The sequence below is a fragment of the Oncorhynchus tshawytscha genome, linkage group LG23 (genome assembly GCF_018296145.1).
Source record: "Oncorhynchus tshawytscha isolate Ot180627B linkage group LG23, Otsh_v2.0, whole genome shotgun sequence".
Lineage (NCBI taxonomy): Eukaryota > Metazoa > Chordata > Actinopteri > Salmoniformes > Salmonidae > Oncorhynchus > Oncorhynchus tshawytscha.
Genome location: NC_056451.1, coordinates 15,646,741 through 15,667,532, shown reverse-complemented (window position 1 = coordinate 15,667,532; position 20,792 = coordinate 15,646,741). Strand labels below are relative to the sequence as shown.

Here is a 20,792-nt window from a genome sequence, read left to right as displayed (position 1 = left end):
ATATACTTAAGTATCAAAAGTAAAAGTATAAATAATTTCAAATTCCTTATATTAAGCAAACCAGACGGCACTATTTTCTTATTTTTTACATTTACGGATCTCTAACACTCAGACATAATTTACAAATTAAGCATGTGTGTTTAGTGAGTCCGCCAGATCAGAGGCAGTAGGAATGCCTTGGGATGTTTTCTTGATAAATGCATATATTGGACCATTATCCTGTCCTGCTAAGCATTCACAATGTAACGAGTCCTTTTGGGTGTCAGGGAAAATGTATGGAGTAAAAAGTACATGATCTTTTTAGGAATGTAGTGAAGTAAAAGTTGTCAAAAATATAAATAATAAAGTAAAGTACAGATACCCCCAAAAACTTCTTAAGTAGTACCTTAAAGTATTTTTTACTTAAGTACTTTACGCCACTGTGTGTATCTAATTCGATGGGTTCCGCGTATAGACATAAAGACCAGGCTCTGCAATTTAAAAAAAGACGACTTAAAGTGCCTTGAAACAAGCAGACCAATCGCAGCTTCATCCGACAATCATGTGACACCGGTATCTTTGATGAGGTCATTTTCTTGCGACTATTGCTGACAGCTCCATGTGAATGTCGCCTTCGTCCACTAGCTATTTAGCTTATTTATCAAGGTAAGAACAGTCCTTTAAAGATAGAAATGGCATCTACATGTAGTTATGTATCCACAAGACCCGTTATAGGTGTACTTGGGAATGCAGAGAATGTTGCCAGTTTGAGTTTCATAATTGTAATGGCTAGAACGGCATAAACCCTATTCGGCAAGGTCAGAATACGCTTGATGACATCTCAGCTTTTGAGACAGGAATGTTGCTAGTAACGTTAATTCAGTTCAGTCTACTATGACTAGTTGCCACAACCGTGTCTATTCATTGATTTCTACACGATTGTTGACACAACGTTATGTTACGCAACACAATCCCCGCGTTACTGTTACTAATTGCTAAAGCGTCTCAAGATAGCTAGGCTAAGCTTGTTGACAGCAGTCCGTGGCCGGCAGACTACGGAGAATAAGAATATATAGTCTTTATCATAAAGTTGCACATTATGGGGTTGTTTGGGCATAGCAACATGTGATTGTAGGTCCAGAATCCCAAAAATAATGAGAACCACTGAGTGATATTCACTCTCTTGAATTAACTCTCTCTCGCTCTTTCCCTCTCTCACTCCCTCTCAGGTGTTAGCATGGTGACTCTGGCTGCTCTGTTGTGAATAGGATTCTCGCTGCTCTCTCTGGTCTCGTGCTGCTCTCTCTGGTCTCGTGCTGCTCTCTATTCCTCCATGACCAGCCGTCTGCTGGGCCGATGTGCCCGTCTCCTCCCCAGGGCCACCCCCCAGGCCTCAGCCACCGCTGCCTTCCTGCCTACCCCTGCAACTGGGCCAGCAGAACCGCTGTGGGCACAGGCCTGGCGGCAGCCTGTGGTAAAGGGACTATGTGAGGGCAGGAGTTCGTTCAAAGAGGAGTATCCCATCGAGCCCAAACGCACCCAGCTGGATGAGCTCTTAGAGAGGGCCCAATCTCCACAGGATGTCCTGCAGGCGTGGGCGGCACAAGGAGGAAAGGCCAATCAGGCGGCTAAGACTCTGGTTCAGCTTGTCAGATTGGCTGGGAGAGAGAAAGGTGGGGCTAAAATGGACCAATTTGAGCTGCTGAATGATCCCAGACTGCTGGACATAATGGACACAGTTACTGCACAGGTAGGAGAGGGTGTAGTAAGAAGTGGCAGGGGACAGGTAGGATGAGTAGATAAGTGGAGGGTTGAGAGGGTATGAAGATGGGTAAGGAGGGGAGAAAGCAAGAGACATGGGGCAGGTTACAGTTAGTGCAGAGGGCGGCTCAAAATATTCAAAACTTCGGTGCTCTCAGTTTCTTTTGAGTGTTTGTAAATTGACTGTCTCTTCCCCCAGGTAGCGTCAGTGTGGAATGGTACGCTGGTCTCTCTTCTGCGCTCCCTCTCTACTCTGGGTGTTCCTCCTACAGCTGCAGTACAACGCTCCATCCAGACAGAGGTGCTGTGGCGTGTACGCAGACTCTCCTACAAACAGCTGGCTTTCCTGGCAGACTGGGGAGCAGGGCGGAATGGTCAGATGGAGGTGTTGCTGGTGAGCGCAGCGCTGAAACAGCTGGAGCTCCGCTGGACTGAGATCGCTGACGCCAGAACAGTCAGTACCCTGATGGCTAGGGCTGGACACCTCAGTCCTGCACTGATGGACAGACTGGAGGATAAGGTAACGAGCACCTACAGTGGATTGCGAAAATATTCACCCCCCTTGACATTTTTCCTATTTTGTTGCCTTATAACCTGGAATTAAAATCGATTTTTTTTTTGGGGGGGGGGGGCGTTTGTATCATTTGATTTACACAACATGCCTACCACTTTGAAGATTCAAAATATTTTTTTATTGTGAAACAAACAAACAAGACAAAAATTTTTTTTTTTAATTTAGCGCCATCCATCATTCCTTCAATTCTGACCAGTTTCCCAGTCCCTGCTGACAAAAATAACATCTCCACAGCATGATGCTGCTACCACCATGCTTCACTGCGGGGATGGTGTTCTCGGGGTGTTGAGAGGTATTGGGTTTGCGCCAGACAAAGCGTTTTCCTTGATGGCCAAAAAGCTCAATTCTAGTCTCATCTGACCAGAGTACCTTCTTCCATATGTTTGGGGTCTCCCACATGCCTTTTGGCGAACACCAAACATGTTTGCTTATTTTTTTCTTTAAGCAATGGCTTTTTTTTGGGCCACTCTTCCATAAAGCCCAGCTCTGTGGAGTGTACGGCTTAAGTGGTCCTATGGACGGATACGCCAATCTCCACTGTGGAGCTTTTCAGCTCCTTCAGGGTTATCTTTGGTCTCTTTGTTGCCTCTGATTAATTTCTTCATTGCCTGGTCTGTGAGTTTTGGTGGATGGCCCTCTTTTGGCAGGTTTGTTGTGGTGCCATATTCTTTCCATTTTTTAAATAATGGATTCAATGGTGCTCCGTGGGATGTTCAAAGTTACAGATTTTTTTATAACCCACCCCTGATCTGTACTTCTCCACATCTTTGTCCCTGACCTTTTTGTAGAGCTCCTTGGTCTTCATGGTGCCGTTTGCTTGGTGGTGCCGTTTGCTTAGTGGTGTTGCAGACTCTGGGGCCTTTCAGAACAGGTGTGTGTGTGTGTGTATATATACACTGAGATCATATGACACTTATATTGCACACAGGTGGACTTTTTATAACTATTTATGTGACTTCTGAAGGTAATTGGTTGCACCAGATCTTATTTAGGGGCTTCTTAGCAATGGGGGTGAATACATATATACTCACCACTATTTTTTTGAAACCCGTTCTTTTTTTTTTCATTTCACTTATTCACCAATTTGGACTATTTTGTGTATGTCCATTACATGAAATCCAAAGAAATAAATGTAAATTACAGGTTGTAATGCAACAAAATAGGAAAAACGCCAAGGGGGGTGAATAGTTTTGCAAGGCACTGTATACTACTAACCCCACACTACGCTTATTAAGTTATCAAATATACATACACTACTGTTTATGTATTTGGACAGTGAATAAAAATACATTTCAATTGTCGCAATACTCCAGCATTTTAGATTTGAGACAGAATGTTTCATATTAGGCGCCAGTAAAGAAACTTTTATTTTAGGGTATTTTCATATCTGTTTTACTGTTTAGAAATGAAAGCACCTTTATGTATCTAGTCCCTCCATTTAAAAATGCATAAGTATTTGAACAAATTTACTTACAGTGTATTAAAGTAGTCAAGTTTAGTACTATTTGTCACGATATTCCTTGCACACAATGATTAGGGATGGGCATTTTACATTTTGACTGTTCGAATACTCGCATAATTTTTTTCTGAGTACTCAAATACATTTTTCTAAATATATTTTTAGAACACAAGGACCGCACTGGAAAGAAATGTGCACATTTATCTATAGGCCTATGCCAACAGTGCTCGACAATGCCACATTTATCATAGCAATTAGGATTTGTTATCTATAATGGTTCAATTGCTCCATATACACAGTGTTCAGTCAATAAAAAAAGCAAGCGCCATTTAAGATTCATTTATTGAAACCTTAATATCAACTGGTAATATTATATCATGGAACACGATCTTCAAAAAGGCAGTAACCTCAGCAGTGGCGCTTGCTTGTAGAAACATATGTCTGTGCAATGGCATAGGCTTGCTTTGTTAATTTAGCAGACAAGATGCTATTATTTCCTGAGCCCTTATCACAGTCAAGACACCTATTATATAGTAAAACAAACCTGATGTAATGTACAGAATATTTTTCCAAATGAAAAAAAGTTGCCTCTGCTAAGTGATGTGTCTCTTGGGATCTGGAACAGTTATTCTCAGTGATCATTTGAAGCCGGCTCAATAAATGTTTTCTAAATCTGTCTTTTCAATATACAGATGTTCTATTTAGTTTATTTTGCCTGTTCTTTGTAATTGGATGAACAATTCTACATTGAACACTGCATGGTGAGGAATTACGGCCACCACTTCTGTTTGGTGAGTAGGCCCGCTCTTTAACTTTATCAAACTAATGTTTTTGTGTATTTTTTTCTGTTTAGAGGGGTTATGGCTCAGGCTAAACAATTCTAAATTGCACTAGCAAGTAGCCTCAGCAGAAAATAGACGGGACACAATTATTCCAGAACTGCAGCTCGTTGTTGAAACATATTTTCCAACATCAATCAACCAGTCAATTTTGAATAGGTGATAAAACTGTCGTCATTTGGCAAGGAATGTAGCTGGTGTATCCCATCAGTTAGATCCGTTTTTATTATTTTTTTATAGAGATTTTTTTCTGTAGGCCTAACTGCAGCTTGTGTGTGTAGGGAGTGGTCAGAACACAAAGTGAATGAGACATGTTGGGGAAAGGGAATTTTGGGAGAGAACTGTGTGATGCTTGGATTGGTTTCTTTGTTGTTATGCTCTGCAAATGCACATGTACAAATGGAACATTAGAGTCAAAGCAAATTGACTTTGTCAAGAAAGCATTTAGAAAAGATTTGGGCCAAAATGTTACTTGCCTGTTCAGGCAGTCACAAAGCACATTCTATTGAATAGGTTTACAATATTCGATTTAAAAACAAATCTCTGGTAGAAGATCAAGACTTGACGTCCATTGAGTGCTCGATTACTCATGCCCATCCCTAGAATATATCAAGCATGTGACTCAACAAACTTGTTGGATGCATTTGCGGTTTGTTTTTGGTTGTGTTTTGGATTCTGTTTTGCCCAATAGGAACTCAATGGTGAATAATATCTTGTGCCATTTTGGAGTCATTTTTTTATTATATGTAAGAATGGATGTTTCTGATCACTTCTACATTCATGTGGATGCTACGATGATTATGGATAATCATGAATGAATTGTGAAAAATGTTGAGTGAGCAGGTTAGAGGCACAGAGATCCCCCAAAAAAAAGAACTGCTAACGTTAGAGGTTACTGTTCTTCATTCGGACAAGCATGGGTCAGAGACATTGTGCAAATGAACAAAGTTATCGTTAACATCCACTTGTAAATGTCCAAACTCACCAAAAATGGCATTTCGGTAGCTCCTACCTATATACAGTGCCTTCAGGAAGTATTCAGACCATATTCTAAAATGGATAGAAAATATACACTACCGATCAAAAGTTTGGGGACACTTAGAAATGTCCTTATTTTTGAAGGACAAGCACTTTTTTATTTTGTCCACTTTAAAATAACATCAAATTTATCAGAATTAGTGTAGACATTGTTAATGTTGTAAATGACTATTGTAGCTGGAAACGGCAGATTCTTTTCATGGAATATCTACATTGGCGTACAGAGGTCCATTATCAGCAGCCGTCACTCCTGTGTTCCAATGGCACGTTATGTTCGCTAAGTTGATCATTTTAAAAGGCTCATTGATCATTAGAAAATCCTTTTGCAATTATGTTAGCACAGATGAAAACTGTTGTTCTGATTTTAAAGAAGCAATGAACTGGCCTTCTTTAGGCTAGTTGAGTATCTGGAGCATCAGCATTTGTGTGTTCGATTACAGGCTCTAAATGTCCAGAAACAAAACTTTCTTCTGAAACTCATCAGTCTATTCTTGTTCTCAGAATTGAAGGCTATTCCATGCAAGAAATTGCCAAGAAACTGAAGATCTCATACGCTGTGTACTACTACTTTCACAGAATAGAAAGAGGAGTGGGAGGCCCCGGTGCACAACTGAGCAAGAGGACATGTACATTAGTGTCTAGTTTGAGAAACAGCGACTTCAACTGGCAGCTTCATCAAATAGTACCCGCAAAACACCAGTCTCAACGTCAACAGTGGAGAGGCGATTCTGGCCTTCTAGGCAGAGTTCCTCTGTCCAGTGTCTGTTCTTTTGCCCATCTTAATCTTTTATTTTTATTGGCCAGTCTGAGATGTCTTTTTCTTTGCAACTCTGCCTAGAAGGCCAGCATCCCGGAGTCGCCTCTTCACTGTATACTACAGAGTTCCTCTGTGTGGAGATGGGAGAACCTTCCAGAAGGACAAATACCCTAAGCATCCAAGACAATGCAGGAGTGGCTTTGTGACAAGTCTTTGAATGTCCTTGAGTGGCCCAGCCAGAACCCAGACTTGAACCATATTGAACATCTCTGACAGAGCTTGAGAGGATCTGCAGAGAAGAATCGGAGAAAGTCCCCAAATACATGTGTGCCAAGCTTGTAGTGTCATACCCAAGATGACTCGAGGCTGTAATCGCTGCGAAAGGTGCTTCAACAAAGTACTGAGTAAATGGTCTGAATACTTATGGAAATGTGATATTTAAGGCCTTGTAAGTAAGCATTTCATGGTAAGGTCTGCTCCTGTTGTATTTGTGGGAATATGAAAAATAAAATTTGATATTTCAGTTTTATTTAAAAATGTATCCAAAATGTCAACCTGTTTTTGCTTTTTTATTTTATGTAGATTGAAATATAATTTAGTACATTTTAGAAAAGTGGGAATATTCAAGGCGTCTGAATACTTTCCGAAGGTACTGTATGTATAACTTTGAGCTGGATTGCCTGTCTTTGCAATTCATTTATTTTAGTTTGCGCTCATTAGCATATTTAGCTAGCAGCCTCCATGGAAATTCTCTATTACTTGTGCTAATTTTGTTAGCATTCTGGTAATGGATGTCAATGGGCTTTTTTGCATTTTTTTTCTCGCTCCGTTCTATACTAAGCCGGTAATACCGTAGATCCCAGAGTGAGAAAAGGACGGTATGACGACATGAAAATCTGGATGCTGCTCAACCCTTCCATCTGGTCCTGTGGCCTTGTGAATGTTAACCTGTTTTAAAGGTCTTCATCACATTGGCTACGGTGAGCGTGATCACACTGTCATCTGGAAAAGCTGGTGCTTTCACGCATGGTTCACCGTTGTTTGCCTGGAAGCGAGTGTAAAAGGCATTTAGCTCGTCTGGTAGGATCACGTCACTGAGCGGCTCGCGGCTGGCTTTACCTTTTGTAATCTGTGATAGTTTGCAAGCCCTGACACATCCGACAAGCTTAAGAGCTGTTGTAGTAGGATTCAATCTTAGTGCTGTATTGATGCTTTGCCTGTTTGATGGTTCATCGGTGGGCGTAGCAGGATTTCTTAAGCGCCCGGGTTAGTGTCCCGCTCCTTGAAACGGTAGCTCTAGCCTTTATCTCAGTGCTGACGTTTTCTGTAATCCATGGCTTCTGGTTGGGATATGTACGTACGGTCACTTTAGGGATAACGTCATCAATGCACTTATTAATGACGTGACGATGGCGTTTACCTCATCGGATGAGTCCTGGAACATATTCCAGTCTGTGCTAGTGAAACAATCCTGTAGCTTAGCATGAGCTTCATCGGACCACTTCCATATTAAGCACGTCACTGGTTCTTCCGGTTTGAGTTTTTGCTTGTAAGCAGGAATCCGTTTCCGAGAAACATAGGATATTACAGTTCTTCAGGTCATTTTCAGGATTAATTTAGTAGTTTTCAGAAACATCTTATCTACTCATTCAGACAGAAAATTACTCCAGTCAACATTTACCATTCAGTTACTATTGGGCAAAACACAAACCAAAACAAACCGCAAATGCATCCAACAAGTTTGTAGAGTCACAAGCTTGATGAAGTCATTGCATTTAAGGAATATGGGACCAAATGCTAAACGTTTGACTTTGATATACAGTAGTGTAAGTGAATTTGTCTAAATACTTCTTCACATGGGCAGACTAAATACATAGTGCTTTCATTTCTAAACACTAAAACATATGTATGAAAATACCTCAAAAGGTGACATTCTGTACTGTTGGCTCATATGAAACACATCTCGTAATCTGAAATGCTGGACTATATAGACATTTAACAAAAAAATGTTTGCTTCACTATCCAAATATGCAACTGTAACTGCCACCACCAACAAATCTATCTCAACCCAACGCTCCTTTTCTTTTCTCTCTGTTCCCACCCCAGGCGTTAGAGCTAGCTGAAGGGTTTGGGGCGGAGGATATCCGCAGGGTGTCTGTGTCTCTGGCGTCTCAGGGACGCCGGTCAGTGCCTCTGCTCAGAGCTCTGTCCTACCATTTCCTACAGAAACCCTCAACAGACCTTACCACACCGCTACTGTTGGACCTCGCCTACGCATATGGTACATAGACACACTTGACTAAAATATTTAACTTGTTGTGGATATTACATTTGTTTTATTTTCTGACTGTTATTTCAAGTCATTTCATCTCCATAGAGCTGCTGCCTATGCTGTCTGACAGTCACTATTGGGTAGTTTTTCAAAGTAAACAAGGCATACTGTTTTTCTCTAGTGAAACTGTGCAATGTGCGCATTGAGCTCACAGGAAGAAAAAAAAATGGGGGAAAAAATAATATAATCTATGTAGGTCAATAAGTTGTTTAAAAACCGAACAATAACCGAAATAACTGCTGAGCAATTAACAGACATCTACACTGCTCAAAAAAATAAAGGGAACACTTAAACGACACAATGTAACTAAGTCAATCACACTTCTGTGAAATCAAACTTTCCACTTAGGAAGCAACACTGATTGACAAATTTCACATGCTGTTGTGCAAATGGAATAGACAACAGGTGGAAATTATAGGCATTTAGCAAGACACCCCCCAATAAAGGAGTGGGTCTGCAGGTGGGGACCACAGACCACTTCTCAGTTCCTATGCTTCCTGGCTGATGTTTTGGTCACTTTTGAATGCTGGCAGTGCTTTCACTCTAGTGGTAGCATGAGACGGAGTCTACAACCCACACAAGTGGCTCAGGTAGTGCAGCTCATCCAGGATGGCACATCAATGCGAGATGTAGCAAGAAGGTTTGCTGTGTCTGTCAGCGTAGTGTCCAGAGCATGGAGGCGCTACCAGGAGACAGGCCAGTACATCAGGAGATGTGGAGGAGGCCATAGGAGGGCAACAACTCAGCAGCAGGACCGCTACCTCCGCCTTTGTGCAAGGAGGAGCACTGCCAGAGCCCTGCAAAATGACCTCTAGCAGGCCACAAATGTGCATGTGTCTGCTCAAACGGTCAGAAACAGACTCCATGAGGGTGGTATGGGGGTCCGACGTTCACAGGTGGGGGTTGTGCTTACAGCCCAACACCATGCAGGACGTTTGGCATTTGCCAGAGAACACCAAGATTGGCAAATTCGTCACTGGCGCCCTGTGTTCTTCACAGATGAAAGCCGGTTCACACTGAGCACATGTGACAGACGTGACAGTCTGGAGACGCCGTGGAGAACGTTCTGCTGCCTGCAACATCCTCCAGCATGACCGGTTTGGCGGTGGGTCAGTCATGGTGTGGGGTGGCATTTCTTTGGGGGGCCGCACAGCCCTCTATGTGCTCGCCAGAGGTAGCCTGACTGCCATTAGGTACCGAGATGAGATCCTCAGACTCCTTGTGAGACCATATGCTGGTGTGGTTGGCCCTGGGTTCCTCCTACTGCAAGACAATGCTAGACCTGATGTGGCTGGAGTGTGTCAGCAGTTCCTGCAAGAGGAAGGCATTGATGCTATGGACTGGCCCGCCCGTTCCCCAAACCTGAATCCAATTGAGCACATCTGGGACATCATGTCTCACTCCATCCACCAACGCTACATTGCACCACAGACTGTCCAGGAGTTGGCGGATGCTTTAGTCCAGGTCTGGGAGGAGATCCCTCAGGAGACCATCCGCCACCTCATCAGGAGCATGCCCAGGCGTTGTAGGGAGGTCATACAGGCACGTGGAGGCCACACACACTACTGAGCCTAATTTTGACTTGTTTTAAGGACATTACATCAAAGTTGGATCAGCCTGTAGTGTGGTTTTCCACTTTGATTTTGAGTGTGACTCCAAATCCAGACCCCCATGGGTTGATAAATTTGATTTCCATTGATCATTTTTGTGTGATTTTGTTGTCAGCACATTCAACTCTGTAAAGAAAAATAACAATATTTCATTCATTCAGATCTAGGATGTGTTATTTTAGTGTACCCTTTATTTTTTTGAGCAGTGTGTGTGTGTGTGTGTGTGTGTGTGTGTGTGTGTATATATAAATAAATAAATAATCTGGGGATGTGACACAGGGTTGAATGCTGGTACCATTGTTATCCTCCTCCTTTGTTAACAATCTACCTAACATCAAACTCAATGGATATTTCAGCTGTGAATTTTTCAGTATTGCAACTGATTTAAAGGGGGCAAGTATATTGATGTTTTGACACTGAGGTTAAAGTAACACTCTGTAATTGTGAAAATGATAATATGCACTTTTTGTGTAAGATCTGTTTGAAAAAATGCCTGTGGCCTCATTTTTTTTTTTTTTTTTTTTTTTTCAAGGTGAGTGCACAAAAAAAGGATTTAACCTTTCATGCACCAGTTTTCCCATAAAGGTTGGTATTTATCCATTTTGAACTTGATGGGAAAGTGTGCATCTCCACTCATCTCAAACCATGCGTGCACACAACTTCTAGTGGTTCACACATGAGTAGCTCGGCAAACAATTCTGAATGTACATGCAATTTTCACGTGCTTCACTGCAAATTTCTTCTGATGTAATTTAGGCATTGACATGGATTCTGAACATCCAATTTCGTTGGTTCTCTATGAACAAATGTAATTTTAAGAGTGAAATTAAACAGAGAACATAATTTGGGAAAATATAAAACATATATTTGGGGGAAATCTCATTTTATAAGGGAATAGGGAAGAGTTGCAGGGGCAAAGCAGGATATCTTATAAGTGTCTGGATTAGTGTCCCGCTCCTTGAAAGCGGCAGCTCTAGCCTTTAGCCCAGTGTGGATGTTGCCTGTAATCCATGGCTTCTGGTTGGGCTCCCTACAGACACCCAAGTTTAAATAAATAAATGTACGTCACTGTGGGCATGACGTTGTTAATGCACTCATTGATGAAGCTGGTGACTGAGGTAGTATGCTCCTCAATGCCATTGGATGAATCACGGAACATATTCCAGTCTGCTAGCAAAACAGTCCTGTAGCATAGCATCCGCGTCATCTGACCACTTCCATATTGAGCGAGTCACTGGTACTTCCTACTTTAGTTTTTGCTTGTAAGCAGGAATCAGGAGGGAGAGATTTGCCAAATGGTTTGCTAGGAAGAGCTTTGTATGTTTATTTTGTGACATGCTTGTGGTAAATCAGATTTAGGTTTGCCACACTATTTGCCAAGAGTTTTCATGCATACTTTTCGTGGCTGTTTATTTACCAACACAGATGGATGCTGGCACTAAGACTGCACTCAGTCAGCTGTATAAGGAAATAAGCAAACAGGAAACTGCTCACCCAGAGGTGGCGCTCCTACTGGCTGGGGATTTTAATGCAGGGGAACTTAAATCAGTTTTACCTAATTTCTTTCAACATGTTAAATGCGCAACCAGAGGGGAAAACATTATAGATCACCTGTACTCCTCACACAGAGATGCATACAAAGCTCACCCTCGCCCTCCATTTGGTAAATCTGACCCCAATTCTATCCTCCCGATTCCAGTTTACTAGCAAAAATTAAAGCAGGAAGCACCAGTGACTCGGTCTATTAAAAAAAGTGGTCAGGTGAAGCAGATGCTAAACTACAGGACTGTTTTGCTAACACAGACTGGGACATGTTCCAGGATTCTTCCGATGGCATTGAGGAGTACACCACATCAGTCACTGGTTTTATCAGTAAGTGCATCGAGGACGTCGTCCCCCACAATGACCATACGTATATACCCCAACCAGAAGCCATATATTACAGGCAGCATTTGCACTGAGCTAAAGGGTAGAGCTGCCGCTTTCAAGGTGCGGGACTTATAAGAAATGCTGCTATGCCCTCATACGAACCATCAAACAGGCAAAGCGCCAATACAAGGCTAAGGTTAAATTGTACTACAGCAGTTCCAACGCTCGTGTTATGTGGCAGGGCTTGCAAACTATTACAGACTTACAAAGGGAGGCACAGCCGCAAGCTGCCCAGTGACACAAGCCTACCAGACGAGCTAAATGACTTCTATGCTCGCTTCGAGGCAAGCAACACTGAGGCATGCATGAGAGCGTCAACTGTTCCGGATGACTGTGTGATCACGCTCTCCGTAGCCGATGTAAGACCTTTAAACAGGTCAACATTCACAAGGCTGCAGGGCCAGACGGATTACCAGGACGTGTGCTCCGGGCATGTGCCGGCCAACTGGCAGGTGTCTTCACTGACATTTTCAATGTCCCTGACTAAGTCTGTAATAACAACATCAAGCAGACCACCATAGTCCTTGTGCCCAAGAACCCTAAGGCAACCTGCCTAAGTGACTACAGACCCGTAGCACTCACGTCCGTAGCCATGAAGTGTTTTGAAAGGCTGGTAATGGCTCACATTAACACCATTATCCCAGAACCCCTAGACCCACTACAATTTGCATACCGCCAAAACAGATCCACAGATGATGCAGTGTCTATTGCACTCCACACTGCCCTTTCCCACCTGGACAAAAGGAACACCTATGTAAGAATGCAGACTGGTTGCAACACTGCCTGGTACTGCAACTGCTCGGCCTCCGACCGCAAGGCACTACAGAGGGTAGTGCGTATGGTCCAGTACATCACTGGGGCTAAGCTGCCTGCCATCCAGGACCTCTACACTAGGTGGTGTCAGAGGAAGGCCCTACATTTTTTTCGAAGACCCCAGACACCCTGGTCATAGAATGTTCTCTCTGCTACCACATGGCAAGTGGTACTGGAGTGCCAAGTCTTGGACAAAAAGGCTTTTCAACAATTTTACCCCAAAGCCATAAGACTCCTGAACAAGTAATCAAATGGCTACCAGGACTATTTGCATTGTTGTGTCCCCCCCAACCCCTGTTTTACGCTGCTCTCCCTCGCCCTTATCATATATGCATAGTCACTTTAACTATACATTCATGTACATACTACCTCAATTAGCCTGACTATCCGGTGCCCCTGCACATTGGTTACGGACTATCTGCATTGTGTCCCACCACCTGCCAACCCCTCTTTTACACTACTGCTACTCTCTGTTCATCATATATGCATAGTCACTTTAACCATACCTACATGTACATGCTACCTCAATTAGCCCGACTAACCGGTGCCTGTATATAGCCTCGCTACTGTTATTTTTCACTGTTCTTTTTACTGTTGTTTTTATTTCTTTACTTATCTATTGTTCACCTAATACCAATTTGTTTTACATACTTAAAAATGGTTAGGGACTGTAAGTAAGCATTTCACTGTTGTATTCGGCGCACGTGACAACTTTGATTTGCTTGTGTTGATTTACTAACTCGCCTACGAATCCTCACAAGGCACCCCGACCTTCGCCCTCTGTATTTCCGTCTTTTCTTCACGCGAATGACAGGGATTTGGGCCTGGTCTTGGAGAAGCAGTATATCTTTCAGGTCGGACTCATTTAAAGAAAAAATATCTGAAAACGTGTATGTTGCTTGCCTGTGACAGTTTGATAAATCCCTTTAATTTGAAGTACATGCAAATCCTAGAATCTCCAAGTACGCCAGACTTGAGAAAGAAATGTACACACGTTTGATGAATGAGGCCCCTGGAATTTCAGCCTGTTCAGGTAGGATGGAACTTATGGCCCATTTCATGATCTGATTATAGTAGACCAGTGATTGTTCATCTGGGTAAGTGGTGGGCTCTAGACCATCCTATCAGCCAATCAGGGCTGTGTATGTAAATATATTTATTTTCTAATGCCCACACAATCTGACATTTTCAAGTTTCAAAGGAGGTTCAGACACAGTCATTTATTAGACATAGTGTGATCATTTCAAAATAAAATTACAAAGACTGCATGGGGGCTTTAAATTCTCTCTCTCTCTCTTGCTCTATCTCTCAGGGAAGTTGAATTTCCACCACTCCCAGGTCTTCCAGCGATTGGCAGCCGAGTTGTTACCCAGAATGCCAGAGATTAGTTCTGCCGATGTCACTCGCTGCGCCAAATCACTAGCCTTCCTCAAGTGGCTCCATCTCCCATTGTTTGAGGCATTCGCTGAGGTCCGCACACACTAAGACACTGTTAAATACATCTTAAACTGATAGGATCATCTCCTAGACCTCTTGATCAACCAAAGTTGCTTAACTCATCCTCTTATTTTCTTCCTTTGTTTTATAAAAAAAACTATTCAGCACTACAGCGTGAACAGTCAGAAGTACAGCACACTGCAGCTTTGTAACCTGCTCATGTCATTGGCCAGGCTCAACTTCCAGCCCAGCAAAGGGGAGGAGTTCTACAAGAAGGTAAACAATGAGAGTAGCAATTTGTTTATTTACCTTTATGCTATTTATTTATTTGGAAACCTTTTATTTAACTAGGCAAGTCAGTTATGAACAAATTCTTATTTACAATGACAACCTACCCCGGCCAAACCCGGACGACGCTGGGCCAATTGTGCGCCGCCCTATGGGACTCCCAATCACGGCCGGATGTGATGCAGCCTGGATACTTGAGGATAAATATTTTGTAGAACAGACTGGGTTCTCAGTCATGTAGAGTCATGTCAGTGTTGCACATTACATTTCTATCAACTTTGGGTGATGAGGGGAAGAGGCTTTTTGCTAGAGGACTACATTCTGGGAAGGTATGTGTTTATCATCTGTCTCCTTCTGTGTGTATGTAGGTCCACTCTGCCCTGGAGGGTGTTCTCCCCAGCCTGGAGGCGTTCCTGCAGACAGACGTGGTGTGGTCTCTGTGTGTGTTACAGCAGGCCAAGCCCCAGCACATCACGGCCCTCACTCAACACACACATGTTGCCAAACTCTCAGGTAAACACACACGCACACTCTAGTACTGGTCCACCCCAGGAGATAGCAGCAGAGGACCGATCCACTGATGTTCTGTGTTAATAGCCCTGTGCTTTCTCAGCTGCACAGACTTGGGTGATTCTGAGGATTTTATGTTGCGTTGCTATATTGCTGTTTTACAGAAGGCAGTCTGTCTCGAGTGGAGAACTATCGCCTGAAGCTCCTCCACATCATTGCTACCCTCCAGTTAGAACACCCAGAGTCTCTGTCCTCCACCCTGCCTACAGAGGCCATGTTGCTTCCCTCCACCCTGGGCCGGGACTCCCCCCTCTCCCCTCTACAGACTGGGCTGAAGGGGGCCCTGGGTAATCTGGTGGGGGGGAAAGCAGAGGCCCTACGTACCGGGGTCAACACTATATATGGCTGGACCATAGGTGAATACACGTGTACACACACAAACACTTTAAGGCTGGAACAACAGGTGACTGATGTGTTGTGTCCAATAAGATGGAGAGTTGGTGGTGGACAGTGAAAATAAGCCAATGGACCTGGTGACCCTGACGGCCCCTCACCTGCCTGGAGGAGGCGGAGCCAAATCCTTACCTGAGGGGGCATGCAGGTGAGGGAGACGGTTGTCTGTGTTGGTGCATGTGTGTGGGTGTGTGCGCATGTGTTCTGACAGTCCTTCTCTTTGCAGGTTAGCATTCCTGACCTGGGAGTTTCCTAACTATGGCTCCAGGAGTAAAGATCTGCTGGGACGATTCACCATGATGAGACGGCATCTCAAACTGGCTGGCTTTATCCTTGTAGAGGTATGGAGAGAGGGGGCAGTGGACTGAAAGACATTCTGACAGTCATTATGACAGTCACTGTCCATCGCACATACAAACCCTAACCACAGCATACACACCACCTCCACTTTGGGTGGTGACCATTCTTGATACTCCGGGGAAACAAAAAGAAAGGAGGACCAAGGCACTCTTCATATAATTAATTTAAAATGCATTTAAAAAATAAATAATATTTAACCAGGTAACCTGGCCAAGATAAAGCATAGCAGTTCGACACATACAACAACACAGTTACACATGGAATGAACAAAGCATACAGTCAATAATACAGTAGAAAAAAAGAAAACAAAGTCTATACAGTGAGTGCAAATCAGGTCAAATAAGGGAGTTAAGGCAATAAATAGACCATGGTGGCGAAGTAATTACAATATGGCAATTAAACACTGGAATGGTAGATGTGCAAAAGATGGATGTGCAAATAGAGATACTGTGGTGCAAAAGGAGCAAAATAAATAAATACAGTATGGGGATGAGGTAGATAGATGGGCTATGAACAGGTGCAGTGATCTGTGAGCTGCTCTGACAACTGGTTCTTAGAGCTAGTGAGGGAGATGGGAATCTCCAGAGCTAGTGAGGGAGATGGGAATCTCCAGCTTCAGTGATTTTTGCAGTTCTTTCCAGTCAGTGGCAGCAGAGAACTGGAAGGAAAGGTGACCAAAGGAGGAATTGGCTTTGGGGGTGACCAGTGAGTTATACCTGCTGGAGCGTGTGCTACGAGTGAGTGTTGCTATGGTGACCAGCGAGCTGAGATAGGGCGGGGCTTTACCTAGCAGAGACTTGTAGATATACTCGTCGCCAAACCCACTGGCTACAGGTTGAAGCGAGGGCCAGCCAACGAGAGCGTACAGGTCGCAGTGGTGGGTAGTATATGGGGCTTTGGTGACAAAACGGATGGCACTGTGATATACTTCATCCAGTTTGCTGGAGGCTATTTTATAGATGACATCGCCGAAGTCAAGGATCGGTAGGATGGTCAGTTTTACGAGGGTATGTTTGGCAGCATGAGTGAAGGAAGCTTTGTTGCGAAATAGGAAGCTGATTCTAGATTTAATTTTTGATTGGAGATGCTTAATGTGAGTCTGGAAGGAGAGTTTACATTCCAGCCAGACACCTAGGTATTTGTAGTTATCCACGTATTCTAAGTCAGAGCTGTCCAGAGTAGTGATGCTGGATGGACGGGCAGGTGCGGGCAATGATCGGTTGAATAGCATGCATTTAGTTTTTATTTGCGTTTAAGAGCAGTTGGAGGCCACAAAGGAGAGTTGTATGGCATTGAAACTCGTCTGGAGGTTAGTTAACAGTGTCCAAAGAAGGGCCAGAAGTATACAGAATGGTGTCGTCTGCGTAGAGGTGGATCAGCGAATCACTAGCAGCAAGAGCGACATCATTGATGTATACAGAGAATAGAGTCGGCCTGAGAATTGAACCCTGTGGCACCCCCATAGACACTGTCAGAGGTCCGGACAACAGGCCCTCCGATTTGACACACTGAGCTCTATCAGAGTAGTAGTTGGTGAACCAGGCGAGGCAATCATTTGAGAAACCAAGGCTGTCGAGTCTGCCAATAAGAATGTGGTGATTGACAGAGTCGAAAGCCTTGGCCGGGTCGATGAATACAGCTGCACAGTATTGTCTCTTATCGATGGCGGTTATGATATCGTTAAGGACCTTGAGCGTGGCTGAGGTGCACCCGTGACCAGCTCGGAAACCAGATTGCATAGCGGAGAAGGTATGATGTGATTCAAAATGGTCAGTAATCTGTTTGTTTACTTGGCTTTCGAAGACCTTAGAGATGTAGGATAGATATAGGTCTGTAGCAGTTTGAGTCTAGAGTGTCTCCCCCTTTGAAGAGGGGGATGACCGCCTGTCTGTGTGTATTGGTTCCTAACTTCCCTGAAAAGTTGCATATCACGGGGGCTATTTGATGCTAATGCAGAACGCCACAGGATGTTTTTGTGCTGGTCAAGGGCAGACAGGTCTGGAGTGAACCAAGGGCTATATCTATTCCTGATTCTACATTTTTTTGAATGGGGCATGGCTATGTAAGATGGTGAGGAAGGCACTTTTTTAAAGAATATCCAGGCATCCTCTACTGTCGGGATGAGGTCAATGTCATTCCAGGATACCCCGGCCAGGTCGATTAGAAAGGCCTGCTCGCGGAAGTGTTTTAGGGAGCGTTTGACAGTGATGAGGGGTGGTCATTTGCTCGCAGACCCATTTACGGATGCAGGTAAGGAGGCAGTGATCGCTGAGCTCTTGGTTGAAAACAGCAGAGGTGTATTTGGAGGGTGAGTTAGTTAGGATGATATCTATGAGGGTGCCCGTGTTTACGGATTTGTGGTTATATCTGGTAGGTTCATTGATAAGTTGTGTGAGATTGAGGGCATCAAGCTTAGATTGTAGGATGGCCTGGGTGTATCTATGTTTGTATGGTATGTTGTATGGCATGTTCTGACGCGTTTCGGCTGCATGGCCTTTGTCAGGGTTCTACTCACGGGGAAACTGTTGAGTGTGGAAAAACCCAGCAGTTCTTGACACACAAATCGGTGCACACTTAAATATTTTGCACACATACACAATCCATCTCAAAGCTTAAAAATCCTTCTTTAACCTGTCTCCACCCCTTCATATACACTGATTTGAAGTGGATTTAACAAGTGACAATAGGGGGTCACAGCTTTAATCTGGTCTGTCATGGAAAGAGCAGGTGTTCTTAATGTTTTGTACACTCATTGTATAAAATATTGTGAATATAGCTTGGGAAATAGAATAATGGGACTCTGGGTAACGACATGTTTGTTTCCAATTTTAGTACAGTTTTCCTCAAGAAATTAATTCTAGTGGCCAATGCTGGCTAGCGGTGTATCGTATGATGCTAAAGTTGGCTAGCTAATGCTGATGTAATGCTGCATCATGCAGGGCCAGGTTGGTCTGTCTCCCTGAAGGATGCCAGCTATAAAAAGGCATGATAGTCAGTCAGGAGCCTGGAGAATAGCTACAGCTCTCTCATCTAGGCCAATCCCAGCTCTCTCTCTCTCACTCTCACACTCATCTATCCAGGACAATCACGTTAGCCAATCTTACCACTCTATCATCTAGGCCAATTGCGTTAGCCTGAGCACTCTGTGGTGCATGCTGGATAAACTAGTAAACCGATGCGACTGTCCTTCTCTACTCGCACGTCATTAGGCAAATTATGTTTACAGTGTTGGATCCCAAAATAAATGTGTGAAGTGATCAAAACAAATTAGATGTGCGGTACTTTTTATAAATAAAATAGTAAGTAGCGTATCGTTTTACATTTTTTACATTTTTTTATGTAGATGTATATACAGTACCAGTCAAGTTTGGACACACCTACTCATTCTAGGGTTTTTCTTTTTACTATTTTCTACATTGTAGAATAATTGTGAAGACATCAAAACTATGAAATAACACACATGGAATCATGTACTAACCAAAAAAAGTGTTAAACAGATAAGAATATATTTAAGTAGCCACCCTTTTCTTGATGACAGCTTTGCACACTCTTGACATTCTCTCCTGTTGCGGCTGGCTGTAACACAGCCTGGGATCGAACCCGGGTCTGTAGTAATGCCTCAAGCACTGCGATGCAGTTAGTAGGACACTCGTCCTACTAACGAATTGACACACTCCTCAAACACTTATTGGTTTCTGGGGGATAGAAGACTGAGGATGGACTTTTGCCCAAATGAGAGAACCCTCTAGATTGTCTCCAAACCTGATTTGCATATAAACACTACTGGTGTATGTCAACTATAGTATTACAAGGTAAAGAGTATTATTGATAGACAAACCACTGAATCTGTACTTTCTGTCCCTCTCTAGGTGCCATACTATGAGTGGCTGGAGCTGAAGTCTGATTGGCAGAAAGGGGCGTATGTGAAGGATAAGATGGGGAAGGCCATTGCTGAGGAAATGGCGAAGTGAACGAGGCCAAACAGCAGAAGTCTGGTTCAGTTCTAGACTCAACTGGACTGGAAAGAGGAGAGCCAGGATGGCTCACCAGAAACAATCTGGTCTCAAACAACTCTGAACAGCAACCACACACACACACACTAATCAACCCACTCTAAAACAAGCCGCTTGGTGGAAAATCTCTTTTGTCGTTTTATCTTTGGTTGCCTTGCCGATGCGTGGGGCTTTCCTTGTTACCATGGAGACGCCGCCTGAGAGTTCTGTATGCTGAAGAGAGCAAACAGAGGGAGAAAGAGAGAGTGGGCCCTACAGCAGAAAGCAAGGGAGGAAAGACCTCTGTTGCTAAGGATATGTGTCCCTAAGTGACACTCAAAGAGAATAGAGAGCAGCATCATAGAATGAATGTTAAAAGCTGTGAATCACCTGTGAATAGAGTGGTCTAATTAAATTATCAATATGAGCTTTGAGTGATATGATTGAAGAAATTATTTTACGCTTTAATTTTGATATACATGTTCCACACACTGTCTTCCATGTTGGCACTGATGTTCCTTGATTAACATTGGCTGTAGAGGAGAGTAACAAATCTGTGATCCATTGTGGGTCAATTGTGACTGACTGATCTACAACTAACAATAAGTCATTATTTATGATGCAAGGTTATTTGTAGATCAGTCAGACATCATCTGCCTGC

The 20,792-nt window shown here is 43.3% G+C and overlaps 1 protein-coding gene across 1 annotated transcript; it reads left to right on the top strand.

Annotated features, from left to right (window-relative positions):
- The first annotated feature begins 540 nt into the window (after positions 1-540).
- Positions 541-20,565, top strand: LOC112222817 (FAST kinase domain-containing protein 4). The gene is made up of 11 exons (XM_024385606.2): positions 541-645; positions 1,209-1,729; positions 1,940-2,260; positions 8,514-8,688; positions 14,404-14,561; positions 14,694-14,804; positions 15,185-15,329; positions 15,491-15,742; positions 15,816-15,927; positions 16,006-16,120; positions 20,009-20,565. Exons 2-11 carry the CDS (start codon positions 1,313-1,315, stop codon positions 20,108-20,110), a joined length of 1,908 nt encoding a protein of 635 aa, XP_024241374.1. The 5' UTR covers positions 541-645; positions 1,209-1,312; the 3' UTR covers positions 20,111-20,565.
- Positions 20,566-20,792: the final 227 nt, after the last annotated feature.

Excerpts from the sequence above, each read along its gene's own strand:
- LOC112222817 (XM_024385606.2), top strand. The coding sequence starts at position 1,313 with ATGACCAGCCGTCTGCTGGGCCGATGTGCCCGTCTCCTCCCCAGGGCC. Across the intron at positions 15,928-16,005 it reads TTACCTGAGGGGGCATGCAG|GTTAGCATTCCTGACCTGGG; the intron begins GTGAGGGAGACG and ends TTCTCTTTGCAG. Across the intron at positions 16,121-20,008 it reads CTGGCTTTATCCTTGTAGAG|GTGCCATACTATGAGTGGCT; the intron begins GTATGGAGAGAG and ends GTCCCTCTCTAG.